The sequence below is a fragment of the Nicotiana sylvestris genome, chromosome 6 (assembly GCF_000393655.2).
Source record: "Nicotiana sylvestris chromosome 6, ASM39365v2, whole genome shotgun sequence".
Classification (NCBI taxonomy): Eukaryota; Viridiplantae; Streptophyta; class Magnoliopsida; order Solanales; family Solanaceae; genus Nicotiana; species Nicotiana sylvestris.
This window is the reverse complement of record NC_091062.1, coordinates 110563507-110585164: the sequence shown is the minus strand read 5'-3', so window position 1 is coordinate 110585164 and position 21658 is coordinate 110563507. Positions and strand designations below refer to the sequence as shown.

The window sequence follows — 21658 nt, the reverse complement described above, 5'->3', positions numbered from 1 at the left end:
AAGTAATTATTCTCTCCGTTTCAATTTAGATAAGGTAGTTTGACTCGACGCGGAGTTTAAGAAAAGAAAAAAAGATTTTTATAACTTGTGGTCTTACAAAAAACTTTGTGAGATCATGCTATTTGTGAGGTTATAAAATCTTTTCATTAAAGATAAAATAGGTAAAATAAAGAATTTAAAATTTAAAAACGTATCATTTATTTTGGAACAGACTAAAACAGAAAACGCATCATCTAATTTGAAAGAAGGGAGTATTAAATATTTCATATTGTTGAGATTTTCGAGCACTCGCAGAGCATTAAATTTTTACAGAAATCAGTAATCACATGCCGGGAAGAGAAAATCGAAGCAACCATCACACGAGTCGAGAAACAGATGATTAATCACGACGGGATTATTTTGTGACATGGCAATAAAAAGGAAATGCAATGAAATAGGAGTAGTAGTAGGTAAACAGCCCGAATCCAAATTGACGCACGTTTTTCACGACGTATTTGTGAAGGAATCTTCTGAAAAAAGCAAAGCAAAAATTCGCTGTATAAAATAGATTTTTTCAAGTTAAATCTCTTGATGCCGTAAAACCTACAGTAAATGTGGAATGTTCGCTACTTTCATTGCTTTCACTTATATAATGTTAATAAACTTCTACTACTTATCACTATTATGATTGTAACCATAACCCCTGCTCATGATCTTACCCATGATCTCAATTGTTAATATCATATTTAAGATAATCGTTTTGTAACTTTTTATATAATAATATAAATAGAGACATGAAATGTGATATGGAACACACTTGAACACTTGATATAAGAAAATTAGTTCTTCTTCTCTTATTGTATTACATATCTTCTTATTTTATATTATTATTTTGAACTACATTTCAAAATACTTAAAAATATAAAATTTATAGTCTTAAAAATAAAATAGTTTAGCTACTTACTATATGCAAAGACGATTTGATATTGTAAAAAATATAACTTAACTCTTCCCGTAAAATTACTTCATTCATCGGGTAAAGGTTCTATCTTTATAGGAATTTTTACCTCCTATAGCAAAGGTTAATACCTTATTTATTTTAAATAAATACTATTTAAAAAAATTATATTCTATAGATACTTTTTAATGTTTATAGCAAAATATCTAATTTTGGTTACCTCTTAACCCTAAGCCACTAAATACGCTATTAAGTTACACTATTTTCTTTCTCTCTCTACTTTGATACATGTCATTCTCTTCTCCCATTCCCTGAAAACACGATGCTTAATCTCAAAATTCCTCTCACCCACATCACCTACGTTCTCTCTGATCCCAATTTCCTCAATTCCATCGGAGCATGCATATATGTTACCACGTCAAATATGTTGACATATGGTTGTTGAGGATTTTAAGATGAAAAAGTTTTAAAAAGGGGGTGAATGAGAAATGGAGAGAAAATGAAATTTTTGAGTAAAATTTTAAGTTTTCCTCTCTTGAAATATTGTCCCATATTGGAAGAGGAAAAGGCTTTTGGTGAGTATATATATAATTGCTCTTCTTGTAGCTCTTAAAAAGTTAAGAAGAAGGCAAGCTTCGCGTCGTCGTCGTCGTCGCTCGGCTCGGCTTCGGCTTCGGCTTCGGGTTCAGATTCAGATTCAGATTTGGTCAAATGATCGACTGATTGATTAATTTTTTGGACCAAATTTATTTGTTAATGGTGAATATTAACGTAATATTATCCGTGTTTGTAACGGATATTTTTCAATCCAAGTGTCCCACCAGTTCGGCCAAGTGCATGCTCCATTGTCCATTGGCAGCCTAGTGCTCCATGAGCAAGTACTCCTTCCACCATATCAAGTGCTTCCTCCATAACAGCCTAGTGATTGTTCCACAATGAGTGGTGGCTGGTCATTCTCTTAATAGTTGACTGCACTATAAATATGTGCAGCAACTGTTAAAGCAGAGACACCGAAAAACACAGGCAGAAACGAATTTGAGAGCTTGGCTATCGTTGATATCTTCTTCAGCAAGAACTCAACAGCGGATATACATTGCAGTCCTTCCGCTCAGAATTTCCATTCGACTTCTGAGTTCTCCTCCCTTGTTCTGCATTGTTTTTAAACTACAAACAAAGCAATCGTACGTGTGATTTGCTGCCGAACTTTGTGTTCGCTGAAATACTGGGGTTTGAAGTACCGCTACACAAGTGTGTGATTCGTTCTATTCTGGGAGGAAATAATCCATAACCTTGGGTACTAGGAGAGGATTAAATTCTTTAAGGAAACATTGTGAATTCAGTGGGCTCGAATTAATTACTGTTTCATTTATATTTACGTTTATACGCTAACGTCGTTTTCTCCAGAATTATTATTTACAAATACAGCAAGTAAGAAGACAGGAACCAACAATGGTTTCGACAATTTGGACAGATAGCACTAGGGTCATCGGTTGTGTAGGAGCTGCTGCAACTGCAAACACATCCATATAAAGTTTAACAGATTCAAGCTCGACTGTCATTTATCACTATATTTATGTTTGTTAAGAATACAACCAATTTGTTTCAATAATGGATTCTTTCACACCCCTGCAATTGCTTCAATACAAGATTCAAGCTTTACAGAGTCCTTATTCTGCCACCATTGCTCGATGACGGATTCGCCGAAAATTAGGGTTTGTTCTTGAACAAAGACGACAGAGATTGGGGTTGAGCAACTTGAATTTTCTGTTAATATATTTCAATGTATCTCGCTATATTTTCATGTATTTCATTGTATTCATTGTCTTTTTTTTCATTGTATTTCAATGTATCTAGTTGTATTCCATGTATTTCATTATATTCACTATCTCGTTGTATTACATGAATGTATTTATATATTTTTTAATTAATATAATTTATGTATTTAGATGTATTATATAATTTCTCTGAAGATTGCTATGTTTTTGGGGTGTTTTTCGGTTGAGAATCTTTTTTATAACTGGAAATACAAAATTTATTTGTTATAATTGAGTTTGTTGAGTTATATTAGGCGTTTGTTATGTTAATTGATTCACTTTCCATTTAAAAATAGTGTAATCCCCTGTTTCACACATGAATACAGTCGAATACAATAATCTGTCCAGCTGTAATCACATGTTTCACGTCATGTATACAATCGAATACACTCGAATACAATAACTGATTAGCTGGACTTCCCTGATTCACACCTATTTTTGCTATTGCATTCATGAATACAATAGCTTAAATACATCTAATATATCTTATAACAACAGAAAACGAATTTACAATCCGTAATATAGCAAATGATATTTATACATAGCTAATTACCACCACTGTTTTAAAAATCTTTTCTGGGACTCGCCTCGAGGCGGGGCACTATCAAAACGCCTTGAGACTCATGTGTGGGGCTTAGTTCTCTGAGGCTTACGCCCCCAAGCGCCCGACGGTGCGCCCTAAACATGCCTAACGCTCAACGCTCGGGGCTCGCCCAACAGTTCCTATATGAATCATGTGTTGAATTCACTAATTTGTATTGTTAACTCTCAAAATTATTTAACAAATGAATGATTAAAGTTATTTTTATCTATAGAAATATGAAAATTGTGAATAACTCAAATAACAAAACATATTATTGCATACATATTTACTAATTGAGAACATCGTAAGGGTGAATATTTCTTCTAAAAATAGATAACCAAAATTTGTATCTTTACATGATAGATCTTCATGTCTTAAATCTGTGTCTCTCAAAATTATCATGCATTTTTTATTTTACTATTTAAAAATAATTATACATGAAGGAGTAATATTTTAAATTACGGTATTAAAAAATTTATTGTGTATTTACTTTTAAAGAGGTAATATATGCAGTTTGATAATATTTTTTAAGAAATTATAATTTTTAATTGATTGAAAGTTAATAGGTTGGAGTTAATTTATATTTCATAGTAACTTTAACAGTAGTATTATTTATAGTTTTATACTTGTAAAACATGCTAAATATTTTATTTTATATGAGTTTTTTAATTTTTTTTAGTTTTTCTTGAACTTTTAATGCATTTTTTATATTTTATTGTGTTATAATACTATATTATTAATTCATAAATTTAAAAAATTAAAGATTCGTGGGACTTACGCCCCATGTCTCGAGGCTTTCGCCTCGCGCCGTATTAAGTAAAACGCCCCGCCTCACGCCCCGCCTTTTAAAACACTAATTACCGTGCTTTATGAAAATTTGGTTGCGTAATTAATTAGCCTTTTCGAATACTTCACCTAACATTTACCGCTCCCTCCAAAACCCACCTACCTCCCCCCTTTCTCTGAAGAGCAGACGTTCATAGCACCTGGCTGCTTAAACCCTTTCACTATACTCTTTCTTCTGATAATGGCATCTGCAAATACGATCTCCACTGGCTCAATCATATCCTTTTCATCTAAACAGGTACATTTTTAGCTTCGTTTCCTCACTTGGGTTTTTTATCTTGTTTGTTGGGATCTTTAATTATTTGCTTAGAGTTGTGATCTTTATTATCTTCTTAGTTGTGATCTGCTTTTATCTGTTTAAAGTTGTGTTTATCTGTTTTGTTGGTCTGTTGGGGGTGTTAATGCAGGTGGGTTTGAAGGGCACAAGGGTGAACCAATTGCAGGGACAGAAATTCAACAATAACAAGGCTTCAAAGAGTCGGTTAGTAGTAAGGGCAAATGCTAAAGAAATCGCATATGACCAGAAATCAAGAAGTGCCCTTCAGGCTGGTATTGATAAGCTCGTTGATGTTGTTGGTCTCACTCTTGGTCCTAAGGGTATGTTCCCTCTGCTTCATCTTTGTCTTGCAGATCAATTTAAGCTTTCTTTTTTACTAGTATTGTTTTTATGGAGGTTGGAAGTTTTGAAGTTTGAACCAACCACATCTGCAAAGTAAACCGGTTCTAAGGTCGGAGAAAGTTTTAGTCTTGCCAGCAGGTTGATGACAAGAGTTAAAGTAGTCAAACTAAGATGAATTTCATATAATCACCCAATTAACTTGGGATTTAGGTGTAGTTCATATTTTTATATCTTATGGTTTGAAACCCAATATGATAACTTAAGTTCTTTTACTTTCTCTCTATGAGCCATTTCTTTCATTTCATAGCGAGCTATATATGATTGAGGCAGATAATAAGTCAGACCTGATTATTTGTTGGATTCTTTGTCACATCACCACAACTAGCGCTATAGATTTATTCTATAGCGTATCTAGTTGATTATTATGTGGTGCGTTTAAGGGAGGGAGTGAACTGAAGTAGAGAATTGATGACCATACATGTGGACGATAAGTCTTTAAACATAAGACATTTAACAGATGTATCAATGTTATATGTGTCTCCTCCAGCAGTGCTGCAATTAGTGCATTTTAACTCATGACATCTGTTTAACTTCCTATAGGGAGGAATGTGGTTTTAGATGACTATGATACCCCGAAGGTGGTTAATGATGGAGTCACAATTGCTCGAGCCATAGAGCTACCTGATGCTATGGAAAATGCAGGTGCCGCCCTTATCAGAGAGGTTGGTCATTATCTTCCATTGGGGGTACTTGAAGATCGTTGTTAAAGCTGTTCTGAATTTGGTTAATTGTTCTATAGACAGACTGTTTAAGAACAATTGTCACATTTATTGTATTCCTGGATTTGTGTATTTGATGCTTCCAAATTTATTATGGTGAAGGTTGCAAGCCTAACCAATGATTCTGCTGGTGATGGGACAACAACTGCATCAGTTCTTGCCAGGGAAATCATTAAACGTGGTCTATTAAGTGTTACATCTGGTGCAAATCCAGTGTCTCTGAAGAAGGGCATCGACAAAACTGTAAATGTTTTAATTGAAATGCTAGAAAGGAGGGCTAGGCCTGTTAAAGGTCGTGATGACATCAAAGGTAATTTATTTTACTGCCCTTGCTGTTCACTCCATCCTTTAAACGTTCTATAATGGTTGGCAATTTACATTTTACAAGTAATTGTCTTCTCAATAGCTATTGCTTCTATCTCTGCTGGAAATGATGATGACATTGGTACCATGATCGCTGATGCAATTGACAAAGTTGGTCCTGATGGTGTTCTAACGATCGAGTCATCCTCTTCCTTTGAAACAACTGTTCATGTTGAAGAGGGAATGGAGGTAATAACCTACTTAGACGAGAATGTATTGTCTACTGTTTTTTCTATATGGTTGGTAGTTCACCTGTAATCAGTGGTAGATCCAAGGTTTAGATGACGTGGGGTCTGAGTTGAATGAGGGTTATCAAATATATATCTAACTCTAACTAATACTTTGCTCTGTCTTTTGCAGATTGATAAGGGATATATCTCCCCACAATTCATGACCAACCAGGAGAAATTAATTGTTGAATTTGAGAATGCTAGAGTGCTGGTTACAGATCAGGAGATTTCAGCAATCAAGGATATTATGCCCCTCTTGGAGAAGTCAACTGAATTACGAGCCCCTCTGCTCATTATTGCTGGAGACGTAACTGGAGAAGCTTTGGCTACTCTTGTTGTGAACAAGCTGCGAGGTGTACTGAACGTTGCTGCCATCAGAGCACCTGGTTTTGGGCAAAGGAGGAAAGCTCTTCTCCAAGATATTGCCATTGTAACAGGTAGTCCAACTTGCTTGACTTAATTGTACCACTTCCCACAAATTTGTTAGAGTAAACTAGTTTCACAGCTGTTTGTGTTTTGTCAGGCATAATCTTGAACTAGATAATTGTCTTCAAAAAGATTCTTGAACTAGATAAATGAAGGCACTATAGTATCTTTTCCTCCCTTGTTTTTTTTCTTTTCCATGTCGAATGTGTGTGTGATGAGGAAAGGAGGAAGTTGTAGCTGATACTGGTGGGAAGTTTAACCAACACAATTCTTAGATAATGCTTAATTTCAATCTCCTTGGATTTATACAATTTTCCTCTCAGCTTATTTAGCAATTCTGTTTTTTAGTAGAAACAATTTCTGACGTGCTGCTTGTGTATATTTTCAGGAGCAGAGTACCAGGCTACTGAATTGGGTATGCTTGTTGAAAATACCCCAGTTGAAGCACTAGGTTTTGCTAGAAAGGTGACTATCTCCAAGGACTCAACAATCATTCTTGCTGATGATGCGTCAAAGGACGAGATACAGGCTAGGATTTCTCAGCTTAAGAAGGAGTTGGACATGACCGATTCAATATCCGACTCAGAAAAACTTGCTGAGAGAATTGCCAAGTTGTGTGGCGGTGTTGCTGTCATAAAGGTTGGAGCTGCAACAGAAGCTGAGCTCGAGGACCGCAAGCTTCGAATTGAGGATGCGAAACATGCAACTTTTGCTGCAATTGAAGAGGGAATCGTACCTGGTGGTGGTGCTGCTTTGGTTCATCTGTCAACTTATGTCCATGCCATTAAGGACAATCTTGAAGATCCAGATGAGAAGTTGGGGGCTGACATTGTGCAGAAGGTAAATTATTTTCAATTTACTCCTATTGAGAGATCTTTCATTTTATTCATTCTATTTTTGTGGGTATGTGTTGAAGTTGAAGTTGTGGGTACCTATTATATTATTATGGCAGGTTGGTTAAATCTTTTATGGCAATGTAACTATTCCCAATATAATTGACTGGTAAGCTAATAACTGTATTCTAAAACGTCAAGTCATAATCTGTTCGATTGGAGAAATTCGGGTTTTTTTAGTAATCTGAGCTAGAGAATCAGCTGAATAGTGTCACTTGACTTAGTAGGCACTAGCAACCCTTCTATAGCAAAATGGAGTTGTGCTATATCGCTAACACTGAGAGGGTATACTAACAGCCAACCGACTCATTATCCTCCGGAGGATCAAGAACTTGCAATGCATTAGGGGCTGAGCATACATCTAGGACACAATCTAATTGGGAACATACAGTGATAGTAACAGATGATCAGTTCGGGTGGTATCAATTTGGATTTAGGGATGGGAAAGCACTGACGACACAGGATAACATCCAATTAGACATAACTGTACAGAGCACTTCCAGCATATACAGTAGCTTACTGTGTTTTTGTTTTTAAAAGCATTTTCTTGTCCTTTATTGTGATTTCTTATTGGACAAAATCCATGTGAGAAAGGAAAAGACTGTAACTAGTGAAAGTTGAACAGTGTGCATTTGGATGAATCTCTTACAAAAAGCAGTACAGATTTTTTAATATATTTTTTTAATTTGTGCATGCAGGCATTAGTAGCTCCGGCATCTTTGATAGCCCAAAATGCTGGGGTTGAAGGGGAAGTAGTTGTGGAGAAGATAAAGGCAAGCAAATGGAAGATGGGTTACAATGCAATGACCGACAAGTACGAGAACTTAGTAGAAGCTGGCATCATTGATCCAGCCATGGTAACAAGATGTGCCTTGCAGAATGCAGCTTCAGTTGCAGGAGTTGTACTCACTACGCAAGCCATTGTTGTGGACAAGCACACGCCTAAAGCACCTGCATTTGCTCCTCCACAAGGACTTCCCATGTAATCTATGATTATACAGTAGTAGTTAGGAACTTTGGGCAATGTTCAGTTACTTAAATGTGCCCTGTTAGGGCAGAGATTAGTGTTGACAATGCTTGAAGGATTAAAAGATAAGGCCATTTGAATTTCAGCTGGCTTTGAGTTTCTAGCTGGCATAAGCTCATATTAAAAAGTACATTGCTGCTAGGACTAGCTGTAAACTTCTTCTCTTTAGGATGAATAAACTTTTCAGTTATTCACTGTCGTCTCTTGAGTTTGTCTATGGTTTTCTTCTTTGGTTTTACTTGTTTCTTTGACCAGTCCCCTTTGTAAAATTCTGTTGTGTATGATTGACAGTCTTACCAAGGCGCTTTGTGCTAGTGCATTGCATTAAGGGCTCGTGGTGTGAAATTAACTTCCTCCGGGTTTTTACACTAGATCAGGTTTAACAATTGATAAATTGTGATATGGTCATGCAACCCCCTGCAAGTAAATTATTTTCGTTCATATTTTTGTGTTTATCTCTGAAGGTGTTGGTTTATGTTTAGTCAACAATGACATGCCAATTGAAAGAGTTGGTGTGGATGCTAGGAGGAAGCTTCCTCCTTTGATGTCACCCATGACATCAAGAGGAGGTAGTTTGATGTCACCAATGACATCAAGAGGAGGTCTTTACCTCTATAAATAGATGCACTCCTTCATTTGTAGAAACCATCCCAAAAATAATACAACACATTGTAGTGAGTAGAGAGTTAAGAGAGAAATTCTCTTAAGTGTAATTGGGAACTCTCCCCTTCCTTTGTTAATATTAAAAAGGCAACTGTTCTCTGGTGGACGTAGAATTATTTTGATCCGAACCACGTTAAATCTTGTGTTCTTTCTTTTACGTTTCCGCTAACAATTGGTATCAGAGCAACATGATTCTTTAACGATCCAAGGAGGAAGAACAAGCAAAGATGAGTTCCATGAAGTTTGAAATTGATAGATTCAGTGGACGCAACAACTTCAATATCTGGAAGATCCAGATGATGGCGTTACTGCGGAGGGAAGGTTCAATCCATGCTATTGACGGAAAGTATCCTAAGGATATATCAACTCCCGACAAGGAGAAGATTGAAGGGGATGCATTGAGTGCAATCCAACTATCCCTTGCACCTAACGTGCTTTGTGAAGTGAGTACGGGTACCGAAGAGACGGCCAAACAGTTATGGGAAAAGCTAGAAGGGCTATACCAAGACCGATCAGTGACAACAAGGATGTTGTTACAACGGCGTCTTCACACATTTAAGATGGGGTCAGGTACTTCGTTACAAGATCATTTAGATGCGTTCAATAAACTTGTCATGGACTTACAGATTGCAGGAATTAAAAAGGGAGGAGGAGACGCTTGCATGTGCTTTGCTATTTTCATTGACTTCAGGATATCGTGATATTGAGAATTCAATGATGTATAGCAAGGAGCCTATCAAGCTTGAGCAAGTGCGGCAGGCACTTAACTCTAGTGATGTGCGGAGGCACATTGAAGGAGATAGAGATGACCAGGCAAGTGGCCTCTTTGTAAGAGGCCGGACTAGCCAACAGGGAAAGACCAAATCAAAGCACAGATCAAAGTCTCGTGTGAACAAGAAGAATACAGAGTGTTGGGGTTGTGGCAAGAAGGGGCACTTTGAACGAGACTGCCCAATGTCAAAGTCCAAGGAAAAGGCGAGTGCATCCACAGTTGAACAGGTACATGATTTTGATAATGATTATGTACTAACAACATCGTGTAATAATAATAGTAGTTATGGAAACAAATGGGTGTTAGACTCTGCTTGCACTCTGCATATGACGTTCCGAAAAGACTGGTTTAGCAGCTATGAGAAAAGTGGAGGAACCGTAGTAATGGGCAATAATGCAACTTGTGCAATAGTTGGCATTGGCTCAGTTCGGGTTCGCTGCCATGATGGAGTCGTGAGGACTATTACACAAGTCCGTCATGTTCCTGATCTGAAGAAGAATTTGATCTCCCTGAGTACTCTGGATGAACAAGGCTACAGGTACATGAGCGAAGCAGGAACTATAAAGGTGACTAAAGGTTCTTTAGACATGCTGAAAGGCAAGCTGGAGAACGGCCTTTACACATTGGCCGGAAGCACCATTGTTGGCTCTGCAAATGCATCTACAATGCAGTTATCTAATGATGACAAGGCAAGACTATGGCACATGAGACTGGGTCATATGAGCGCACGTGGACTGGAGATATTGAGCAATCGTAACCTTTTGGAAGGTGAGAAGATCAACACACTTGACTTCTGTAAGCTCTGCGTTCTAGGGAAGCAAAAGAAGGTCAGCTTCAGCACTGGCAAACACAAGACAAGAGGAGTGCTAGACTACATCCATTCAGATTTATGGGGTCCCTCTAAACTTCCATCGAAGGGCAAAAAGAGGTATCTTCTCACTTTTATTGATGATTTCTCACGAAAGGTTTGGGTGCATTTTTTGAAGGCAAAAAGTGATGCTTTTGAAGCATTTAAAGAGTGGAAGATTTTGGTTGAAAATCAAATGGAGCGGAAAATCAAGTATCTTCGCACAGACAATGGCTTGGAGTTTTGCAATGAAGAGTTTAATGAATTCTGCAAGGTTCATGGGATCTCAAGACATAGGACTGTCAGGCATACCCCACAGCAGAATGGAGTTGCCGAGAGAATGAACAGAACTCTTCTTGAAAAGGCTCGTTGTATGCTCCTACAAGCCAAAATGTCCAAAGTATTTTGGGCTGAAGCAGTTCACACTGCTGCTCATATTGTCAATCGATCTCCAGCATCGGCAATTGACTTTAAGACTCCGAATGAGGTATGGTCAGGTGAACCCTCTAACTATTCATACTTACGAGTATTTGGGTGTCCAGCTTATTATCACGTTAATGAAGGAAAGCTTGAACCAAGGGCTAAGAAGGCCATATTCGTAGGGTATGTGGATGGAGTAAAAGGGTACAAACTTTGGTGTTTGTCTTTACTCAAATTTATAGTTAGTAGAGATGTCACCTTTGATGAATCCTCTATACTTGATCCCCGTAAAGTTTCCGTGGAGTTTTCAGGAAACAAGAACGACGAGCAGGTGGAGCTTCCGGTGGAGCTTGCCAAGGAAAAGGATCAAGAGACTCAGGTTAAAGATGAGTCAGAAGATGTAGACCTTGAAGAACTTGCTATCAATGAACCATACACAATTGAAAAGGGGAGGGAGAAGAGGAAAACACGAGAATCGGAACACCTTATAGATCAAGCAAACTTGATTGCATATGCGTTCGTAGCTGCACAAGAAGAGATTAAAGATCTGGAGCCCTCCTCGTATATTGAAGCAACTTCTTGCAAGGATGCCGCACAATGGCGGTTAGCCATGACTGAAGAGATGGAGTCTCTTCACAAGAATCAGACATGGGTCTTAGTGAAAAGACAAAAGGGGAAGAGGACAGTTGGATGCAAGTGGGTCTACCGAAAGAAAGAGGGAATTCCTGAAGTGGAAGATGCTAGGTTCAAGGCGAGATTGGTTGCAAAAGGATTCAGTCAGAAGGAGGGAATTGACTACAATGAGATTTTCTCTCCAGTCGTGAAGCATAGCTCAATTCGCGTGCTACTAGCATTGGTTGCCCAATTTGACTTGGAGCTTCAACAGCTTGATGTCAAAACTGCTTTCTTACACGGTGATCTAGAAGAGACAATCTATATGGATCAGCCTGAAGGTTTCCTAGCTGAGGGAAAAGAAGATCACGTATGCCAACTAAAGAAGTCTTTGTATGGTTTGAAGCAATCCCCTAGACAGTGGTACAAGAGGTTTGATGCATTCATGACTACACATGAATTCTCAAGGAGTGCATTTGATAGCTGTGTGTATCACAAGAAGATGTCTGGTAACTCAATGATTTATTTACTGTTGTATGTTGATGATATGCTTATTGCTGCTAACAACATTACAGAGATAAATGCTTTGAAGAAACTGTTGAGTAAGGAATTTGACATGAAGGATTTAGGAGCTGCAAAGAAAATCCTTGGTATGGAGATTTCAAGAGAAGACGGTGTTGTACATCTTTCTCAGAAGAGGTATATTGAAAGGGTTCTCAAGAGATTCAATATGCATACGTGCAAGCCTGTAAGTACACCATTAGCTCCTCATTTTAAACTTTCAGAGTTACAAATGCCTCAGTCCGAGGATGAGGTGGAGCATATGTCAAAGATTCCTTATGCCAGTGCAGTTGGTAGCATTATGTATGCTATGGTATGCACACGTCCAGATATTGCTCAATCTGTAAGTGTGGTAAGTAGATACATGTCCAGCCCAGGAAAGAGGCATTGGGAAACTGTCAAGTGGATATTGAGATATCTCAAAGGAGCTTCTAGTGTTGGTCTGACCTTTCGAAAAAGTGGTGGAGGTATTTCAATTCTCGGTTATGTAGATTCTGACTATGCAGGAGATCTTGACAGAAGAAGGTCCACAACTGGATACATATTTACCCTCGTTGGCAGTGCCGTTAGTTGAAAGTCGACTCTGCAGTCGATTGCCGCTTTGTCTACGACAGAAGCAGAATACATGGCAGCAGCGGAGGCGGTGAAGGAAGCTATCTGGTTGAAAGGTTTAGTAGCGGAATTGAGTTTGGTTCAGCTGGAATCAACTCTTAGATGTGATAGTCAGAGTGCTATTCATCTAATGAAAAATCAGAGATTTCATGAGCGCACTAAACACATTGATGTCAGATTTCATTTTATTCGAGATGTTGTTGAAGAGGGAACTATCAAGGTCGTGAAGGTCATCACAGACGATGATGCTACAGATATGTTGACCAAGATAGTCCCACTCCCTAAGTTTGCACACTGCAAGGACTTGGCGGGGGTGTGCATCAACTGATGCAACTCCGAAGAGAACAGTTGTTAGGTGGAGGTGGTATGTTCAACAATGGTTTGATTCTTCTTGTTTCTTACAACGGGGTTGCCCAGTAAGCTTAGAAGTTTTGGCCAGAGTTGTTCACACGCACGCTCGAAACGCAAACCAAGGTGGAGATTGAAGTGGTTTATGTTTAGTCAACAATGGCATGCCAATTGGAAGAGTTGGTGGAAAGAGTTGGTGTGGATGCTAGGAGGAAGCTTCCTCCTTTGATGTCACCCATGACATCAAGAGGAGGTAGTTTGATGTCACCAATGACATCAAGAGGAGGTCTTTACCTCTATAAATAGATGCACTCCTTCATTTGTAGAAACCATCCCAAAAATAATACAACACATTGTAGTGAGTAGAGAGTTAAGAGAGAAATTCTCTTAAGTGTAATTGGGAACTCTCCCCTTCCTTTGTTAATATTAAAAAAGCAACTGTTCTCTGGTGGACGTAGGATTATTTTGATCCGAACCACGTTAAATCTTGTGTTCTTTCTTTTACGTTTCCGCTAACAATCTCCTTTCCCGTCTACTTCATTTCTTCAAATGGCAATATCTCTATCTTTTTTACGTGTTCTTTTGGTGAAACAAATCTCAAAATAGCGTGTTCTTACTCTGCACAACAAAGTATCTTTAGGGCACTACCAAGATTTTCCACAGAAAAGAACAAAAAATCAATACTCTCTTTCCTTGATTTTCAGGCTTCTTTCTCATCTTCTCATTGAGTAGAAGAGCCGATGTGACATCTTTCAACTCAATAGTAGTCTTACCGTGCAGGATGGTTGTTGCCAAATTATCGTACGAAGATGGCAACGAGTTCAATAGCAAGATGGCTTTATCTTCTTCCTCGATTTTCACTCCGAGGTTGGCAAGCTGTGTGATTAGTCCGTTAAACACATTTAAATGTGACAAAAAATTCGTACCTTCACTCATGTGTAGGGCGTATAACTGCTTCTTCAGGTACAATTTATTTGTCAGCGTTTTGGACATGTATAGGCTTTCCAACCTTGTCCAAATTCCACGTGCAGTGTCTTCATCAATGATGTTATTTACCACATCATCTGATAAGTGCAACCTGATTGCACTAGCAGCTCTTTCATCCAAGTCAGCCCAATCCTCAGCTTTCATGGTATCAGGCTTTTTGGAATCAACATCTAGAACCTTGTGTAATCCTTGTTGGATGAGCAGATCTCTCATCCTTCTTTGCCATGTTGAGAAACCGTTATCTCCATTGAATTTTGCTACCTCGTACTTTACTCCGGACATTTTTATTTTTCACCAAGTATAGTACTACCGACAGTGAATAGTATTTCAGTGAACGAGCAGAACCTGTGCTCTGATACCAGTTGTTGGGAATAAACCCCTTACCAAAATAATATTCACGGTAATAAAGCGGAATAATAATGTAGCACCGAGATACGGTAATTAACAAGAATAAAAGAGTAACAATGACACCAAGATTTTTACGTGGAAAACCCTTCTGAATAAGGGAAAAAACCACGACCCCGAGAGGAGCAACTGATATCACTATAGTAAGGAATTTTACACTTTGTAGGTCGGAGATAAATACTCCAAAGACCACTACAACACTCAAAAGAAATAACCCTCTTTTGATATTCCCACCTCACTACAATATCGCTCACTCTCTATTTTCCTCACAGACTATTTTCTTATACCTTGTCTGTGAAACCTCACTCTTTCTTTCTCTCTTTGTTGGTGTGAAGAAATGAGAGTTGAAGCTCTCCTTTTATAGCCAAAGCTTCACCCTCTAAAGCCTACAATATTTGACAATTTACACACACTTTTCACAATTCAACAAAGTTGGCTACCAAACCAAAGAAATTCAACAAGGTTGGCTACCAACCAAACCAAGTCAACAAGGTTGGCTACCAAACCAAAGAAAACTCTTATTAGGCACATGCCTAATACTTCTTCAATGAGATGGACATCATCAATCTCCCCCTCCAGTCTCATTCATCCAGAGGAGGTAGCACTGTCTTCTAGTTTGAGTGCATGCCGACAAGTTCTTTGCATAGCTCGAACTTGTTCCTTGGTACCACCTTGGTCAGCATATCTGCGGGATTCTCATTTGTAGAAATCTTCAAGACTTTTAGAGATTCATCATCTACCATTTCTCGAATCCAATGATATCTCACATCAATGTGTTTGGTCCTTGCATGGTACATAGAGTTCTTGCTAAGGTCTATTGCACTTTGACTGTCACAATAGACGACATACTCCTTCTGATGCAATCCAAGCTCTTGAAGGAATCGCTTGAGCCATATCATCTCCTTGCCAGTTTCTGTAGCGGCAATGTACTCTGCTTCAGTTGTTGAAAGTGCAACGCACTTCTGCAACTTAGACTGCCATGATATAGCTCCCCCTGAAAATGTAAATAAATATCCAGTAGTAGATTTTCTGTTGTCAATGTCACCTGCCATATCAGCATCTGTATAGCCCTTCAAGATTGGATCAGATCCTCCAAAGCACAAACAATCTCCCGTGGTACCTCTCAGGTACCTGAGTATCCACTTGACTGCTTCCCAATGTTCCTTTCCAGGATTTTCAAGAAACCTGCTGACAACACCAACTGCGTGAGCAATATCAGGTCTAGTACATACCATTGCATACATCAAGCTTCCGACTGCTGAAGAATAAGGAACTTTAGCCATGTTTCCTTTCTCCTCCACTGTTGTAGGACACATCTTCTTACTCAACTTTAGATGACCAGCAAGAGGTGTGCTGACTGGCTTAGCATTCTTCATGTTGAAGCGTTCTAGTACACGTTCAATGTACTTCTCCTGAGATAGCCACAACTTTCTACTTGTTCTCTCTCGAACTATCTTCATCCCTAGAATTTGTTGTGCTGGGCCCAAGTCCTTCATATCAAATGACTTGGACAGATCTCCTTTCAACTTTGCTATCAACCCCTTGTCTTTTCCTACAATTAACATGTCATCCACATACAACAACAATATAATAAAGTTATTCTCAGAAAATCTTTTGAAGTATACACATGGATCAGAATAGGTCTTTAGGTATGTTTGACTTTTCATGAATGAGTCAAACTTCATGTACCACTGCCTTGGTGCCTGCTTCAATCCATAAAGACTCTTATTCAATTTGCACACCATGTGTTTCTTTCCAGCTACTTCAAATCCTTCTGGCTGCTCCATATAAATCTCCTCTTCCAAATCTCCATGAAGAAATGCAGTTTTCACATCCAACTGCTCCACTTCAAGATCTAGGCTAGTTGCTAAGCTCAAAATTGTTCGAATAGAAGTCATTTTGACAACAGGTGAGAAAATTTCGTCAAAATCAATACCTTTCTTTTGTTCGAAGCCTTTAACCACCAATCGAGCTTTGTATCTGACCAGCTTGCCATTTCCATCTTTCTTGAGTTTAAAGACCCATTTGCATTTGAGTGGTCTTTTACCCTTTGGAAGTTCAACCAGCTTGTATGTGCCATTTTTCTGTAGAGATTCCATCTCTTCTTGCATAGCTTTCATCCACTGGTTCTTTTCTGGATGGGACAACACCTCCTTAAGACTTTCTGGCTCCCCCTCATCACTGATGAGGACATACTCTGTGGAAGGGTACCTGCATGACTCTACCCTTGGCCTCTCTGATCTCCTCAGAGGTTGAGGTTGTTCTTCTCCCTGAGTGGGGTGCTCCACTTCCTCGACACCTTCATCAAGTTGCTCCCCCTGCTCAATAACCTCACCAGGTTGCTCCACCTGCTCGGCAACCTCGTCGGTTGTACTTTCTGCACTTGTGGGATTGTTAGAAGTAGAAGGAATAGTAACAAAGTTAGGAATTATACCATTCTTCGCCTTTTCTAACATATCAGCAGCAGTTCCAACTTCACTTTCTCGGAAGACTACATCTCTGCTTCTGATGACCTTCTTCTTTACAGGATCCCACAGTCTGTACCCGAACTCTTCATCTCCATATCCGATAAATATGCAGGGAACAGATTTATCATCCAGCTTTGTTCTCTGCTCTTTTGGTACATGTGCAAAAGCTCTGCAACCGAACACCTTCAGATGCGAGTAGGACACCTCCTTGTTGGTCCAAACTCTCTCTGGGATTTCAAACGCCAACGGAACTGATGGACTCCTATTGATCAGGTAACAGGCTGTCTGAACTGCTTCACCCCAGAATGACTTAGGCAGTTTAGCCATTCTGAGCATGCTTCTCACCTTCTCCACAATGGTGCGGTTCATCCTCTCGGCTACGCCATTGTGCTGTGGGGTTCCAGGAACTGTCTTTTCATGTCTGATCCCATGACTTGAACAATACTCTTCAAATTCCCTTGAAGTGTACTCACCTCCATTGTCACTTCGGAGGCGCTTTAGCTTTCGACCCGTCTCCCTTTCTACTAGAGCATGAAATTTCTGGAAAACTTGAAACACCTGATCTTTGGTTTTCAAAATATAAACCCATAATTTTCGTGAAGCATCATCAATAAAAGTAACAAAATATTTGTTACCGCCCATTGATTCAATTTCCATTGGGCCGCAAACATCAGAATATACTAAATCAAGTATATTCAATTTTCTTTCAGACGATGTCTGAAATGAGACTCTATGCTGCTTACCAAATAAACAGTAGTCACAAGGTTTTACAGTTGTACCTTTGGCATAAGAAATGAGTGATTTCTTGGCAAGAATCTGCAATCCCTTCTCGCTCATATGACCCATTCTTTTGTGCCATAAATCTACAGAAATCTCATCTTGTGCCGCGTTCAATTCACCTTGGCATATTTCTGCATTTGTCCTGTACAACGTGCCACGAGCAACTCCCTTTGCAATCACCAATGATCCCTTAGTGAGTCTCCACTTTTGATTTGCAAAATAACTCTCGTATCCATCTCGGTCTAAAGCAATTCCCGAGATCAAGTTCATCCGCAAATCAGGTACATGCCGCACATCCTTTAGAACCAATGTGCATCCGACATTTGTCTTGATACAAATGTCACCAATCCCCGCAATCTTTGAGTAACTTGTGTTACCCATTTTCACTGTGCCGAAATCACCTGCTACATATCTGCAAAAAAGATCTCTTACCGGTGTGGCATGGTGAGATGCCGCTGTGTCAACCACCCATTCCGACTCTGGACCTGACAGGTGCATGCATTCCTCTTCCTCATTTATAAAGAGGACAACATTATCATTATTTTGCACCATGGCGGCTGTGTTGTCGTCATTCTTCTGGCCACTGGTTTCACCTTTGCCCTTCCTTGGATTTGGGCAATCTCTTTTGAAGTGACCTGGTTGATTACAGTTGTAGCAATTTCTGACTCTTGATTTGGATCGGTTCTTTGACTTCCCACGAGCTCCGGATCTACCATAGTTGTTCGAACTCCTTTGATAACTCCTGCCTCTACCTTCTGTGATGAGAGTCTGTCCTTGATTTTCAGGCTTCTTTCTCATCTTCTCATTGAGTAGAAGAGCCGATGTGACATCTTTCAACTCAATAGTAGTCTTACCGTGCAGGATGGTTGTTGCCAAATTATCGTACGAAGATGGCAACGAGTTCAATAGCAAGATGGCTTTATCTTCTTCCTCGATTTTCACTCCGAGGTTGGCAAGCTGTGTGATTAGTCCGTTAAACACATTTAAATGTGACAAAAAATTCGTACCTTCACTCATGTGTAGGGCGTATAACTGCTTCTTCAGGTACAATTTATTTGTCAGCGTTTTGGACATGTATAGGCTTTCCAACCTTGTCCAAATTCCACGTGCAGTGTCTTCATCAATGATGTTATTTACCACATCATCTGATAAGTGCAACCTAATTGCACTAGCAGCTCTTTCATCTAAGTCAGCCCAATCCTCAGCTTTCATGGTATCAGGCTTTTTGGAATCAACATCTAGAACCTTGTGTAATCCTTGTTGGATGAGCAGATCTCTCATCCTTCTTTGCCATGTTGAGAAACCGTTATCTCCGTTGAATTTTGCTACCTCGTACTTTACTCCGGACATTTTTATTTTTCACCAAGTATAGTACTACCGACAGTGAATAGTATTTCAGTGAACGAGCAGAACCTGTGCTCTGATACCAGTTGTTGGGAATAAACCCCTTACCAAAATAATATTCACGGTAATAAAGCGGAATAATAATGTAGCACCGAGATACGGTAATTAACAAGAATAAAAGAGTAACAATGACACCAAGATTTTTACGTGGAAAACCCTTCTGAATAAGGGAAAAAAACCACGACCCCGAGAGGAGCAACTGATATCACTATAGTAAGGAATTTTACACTTTGTAGGTCGGAGATAAATACTCCAAAGACCACTACAACACTCAAAAGAAATAACCCTCTTTTGATATTCCCACCTCACTACAATATCGCTCACTCTCTATTTTCCTCACAGACTATTTTCTTATACCTTGTCTGTGAAACCTCACTCTTTCTTTCTCTCTTTGTTGGTGTGAAGAAATGAGAGTTGAAGCTCTCCTTTTATAGCCAAAGCTTCACCCTCTAAAGCCTACAATATTTGACAATTTACACACACTTTTCACAATTCAACAAAGTTGGCTACCAAACCAAAGAAATTCAACAAGGTTGGCTACCAACCAAACCAAGTCAACAAGGTTGGCTACCAAACCAAAGAAAACTCTTATTAGGCACATGCCTAATACTTCTTCAATGAGATGGACATCATCAGCTTGTACCTCAGCAATGATCTCATCTCCAATATAAACAGGTAATTTGAAGTGCAATGTTTGTGAAACATATACAGCTCCTGGCTGGAGAAATTACCAAACAACAATAGTTTAAGTTACACTAAAGAATTTTCCAATTTAAAAACATATCTACATAGTACCTTCGCCGTTCAACAATGTTGCATATTTAGCTACTTTAAGAAATATATCATCATATTTACTTTTAAGTTATACACACAAAAAAGTTTAAGGATATGTTAAGCTATCGGTGTAGGTTAGCTGATTGTAGTAGGTTATGTACCTTCTTTTCGACATGAATAACTAACACTTTAACTTCTACTTGACTTTTATCTTACCATTCTATGACTATTGAAGTCTTGGCTAAGTATTACAAAGTTTTGGATTTAAATTACATATACCCTGACGTGTAGTTTAATCGTTGTAACATATTATTTAACCATCATTTTCAGGTTACTAATCCACTATGACAATTAGTGGCGGAGACAGAATTTTCGCTAAGGAGGTTTAAAAAAGAAAATTGGCTAGTGAAGATTGAACCAATGACCTTACAAAGGTTTTAAACCTCATTGACCACTAAGCTATACTTTTGGACTATAACAAGGGGTTTCAAAACATAATATATAGAGAAAGGGGTTCGGGTAAACCTCCGTCCCCCTAAATCCGCCCTTGATGACAACATACAGCTACATGCATTTGGACATTTACTTGACTAACCAAATGGTGTAAAATTCTATTACATCGTCGTCATATAAAAATTATATTCTGAAGTTTTTAAAGTTCTTAAGAGAAGTCTATTGAACAACGAGACAGGATTGAGGAATGTAGAACTTACAAAATGAGCAGCAATAATCCTGGGAAATAAGGAAGCGACAAGCATCCCAGGAACGAGGCGGTCACTAAAACCAGCAATTTTGGCGCATTCAGCATCAAAATGCAATGGATTGGTATCGTGTGTCAGCTTGGAATACTCAATAATATCAGAATCGAAAAATGTCCTCGCTTGCTTCAGTATGCTTCCGCTTTTTAACAAATTCGAGGAGGTGGACAACGAAGAAAAGCCATATGAAGAAGAAATAGAAGATGACAAGATACGTTTTATAAGCATGTTTCTCAAAGTACAAAGGCAACACAAAATGATATTAAGGCAGAAAATAAGGACTGTGAATGCGGTTGAGTGAACCCACTGACAGATTTTTATTAAATACAAATGGACAAAGAGCGATTGAAAATCTGAAGTCTCTTTGAATCAAATAGTCGAACACATTATGTACGACCTGAGGCTTGGAAAATCCCGGATTAATCCCTGTGCCAATTAAATCACAGCTAGCTGCTAGTCAAAAACTAACCCAATTTTACAGTCCAATTTTTGAATCTAGGCAAACTCGATTTTTGGATTCCCAGTTCAATTGCAAACAAACGTTACAGAAAGACTTTGGGCTAAGGCTAATGCCCAATCTCGATGTAATGTAACCTATACCCGCTTTTTATTTTTTTTTTAACTTGTACCTTGGGGCGGCCCGACGAATTTTGGGGCCTAAAACCAAACTTTATGAGGGGCTTTAACTTTTTAATTTTTTATTTATTAGTTATTTGAAGTTTATATTTTA

The 21658-nt window shown here is 38.7% G+C and overlaps 2 protein-coding genes across 2 annotated transcripts; one reads left to right on the top strand and one right to left on the bottom strand.

The window, feature by feature from the left end:
- Positions 1-4264: 4264 nt before the first annotated feature.
- On the top strand, positions 4265-8712 carry LOC104210716 (ruBisCO large subunit-binding protein subunit alpha-like). The gene is made up of 8 exons (XM_009759677.2): positions 4265-4418; positions 4588-4777; positions 5400-5521; positions 5681-5888; positions 5985-6130; positions 6302-6608; positions 6986-7437; positions 8189-8712. The coding sequence occupies exons 1-8, from the start codon at positions 4362-4364 to the stop codon at positions 8474-8476; spliced, it is 1770 nt and encodes a 589-aa protein (XP_009757979.2). The 5' UTR covers positions 4265-4361; the 3' UTR covers positions 8477-8712.
- A 5185-nt stretch (positions 8713-13897) lies between these two features.
- Positions 13898-21156, bottom strand: LOC104225378 (3-hydroxyacyl-[acyl-carrier-protein] dehydratase FERN, mitochondrial-like). Its single transcript, XM_070148946.1, has 3 exons — positions 20884-21156; positions 19968-20114; positions 13898-13996 (listed from the first exon to the last, which is right to left on the bottom strand). Exons 1-3 carry the CDS (start codon positions 21154-21156, stop codon positions 13898-13900), a joined length of 519 nt encoding a protein of 172 aa, XP_070005047.1.
- Between the last annotated feature and the right edge of the window lie 502 nt (positions 21157-21658).

Bases quoted from the DNA above. Each gene is read 5' to 3' on its own strand.
- LOC104210716 (XM_009759677.2), top strand. From the start codon at position 4,362: ATGGCATCTGCAAATACGATCTCCACTGGCTCAATCATATCCTTTTCA. The intron at 6,131-6,301 runs GTAATAACCTAC...TGTCTTTTGCAG, and splicing joins ATGTTGAAGAGGGAATGGAG to ATTGATAAGGGATATATCTC. The intron at 7,438-8,188 runs GTAAATTATTTT...TTGTGCATGCAG, and splicing joins GGGCTGACATTGTGCAGAAG to GCATTAGTAGCTCCGGCATC.
- LOC104225378 (XM_070148946.1), bottom strand. From the start codon at position 21,156: ATGCTTATAAAACGTATCTTGTCATCTTCTATTTCTTCTTCATATGGC. The intron at 20,115-20,883 runs GTAAGTTCTACA...TAATTTCTCCAG, and splicing joins GGATTATTGCTGCTCATTTT to CCAGGAGCTGTATATGTTTC. The intron at 13,997-19,967 runs GTAGCCAACCTT...AAATCTTGGTAG, and splicing joins TAAGAGTTTTCTTTGGTTTG to TGCCCTAAAGATACTTTGTT.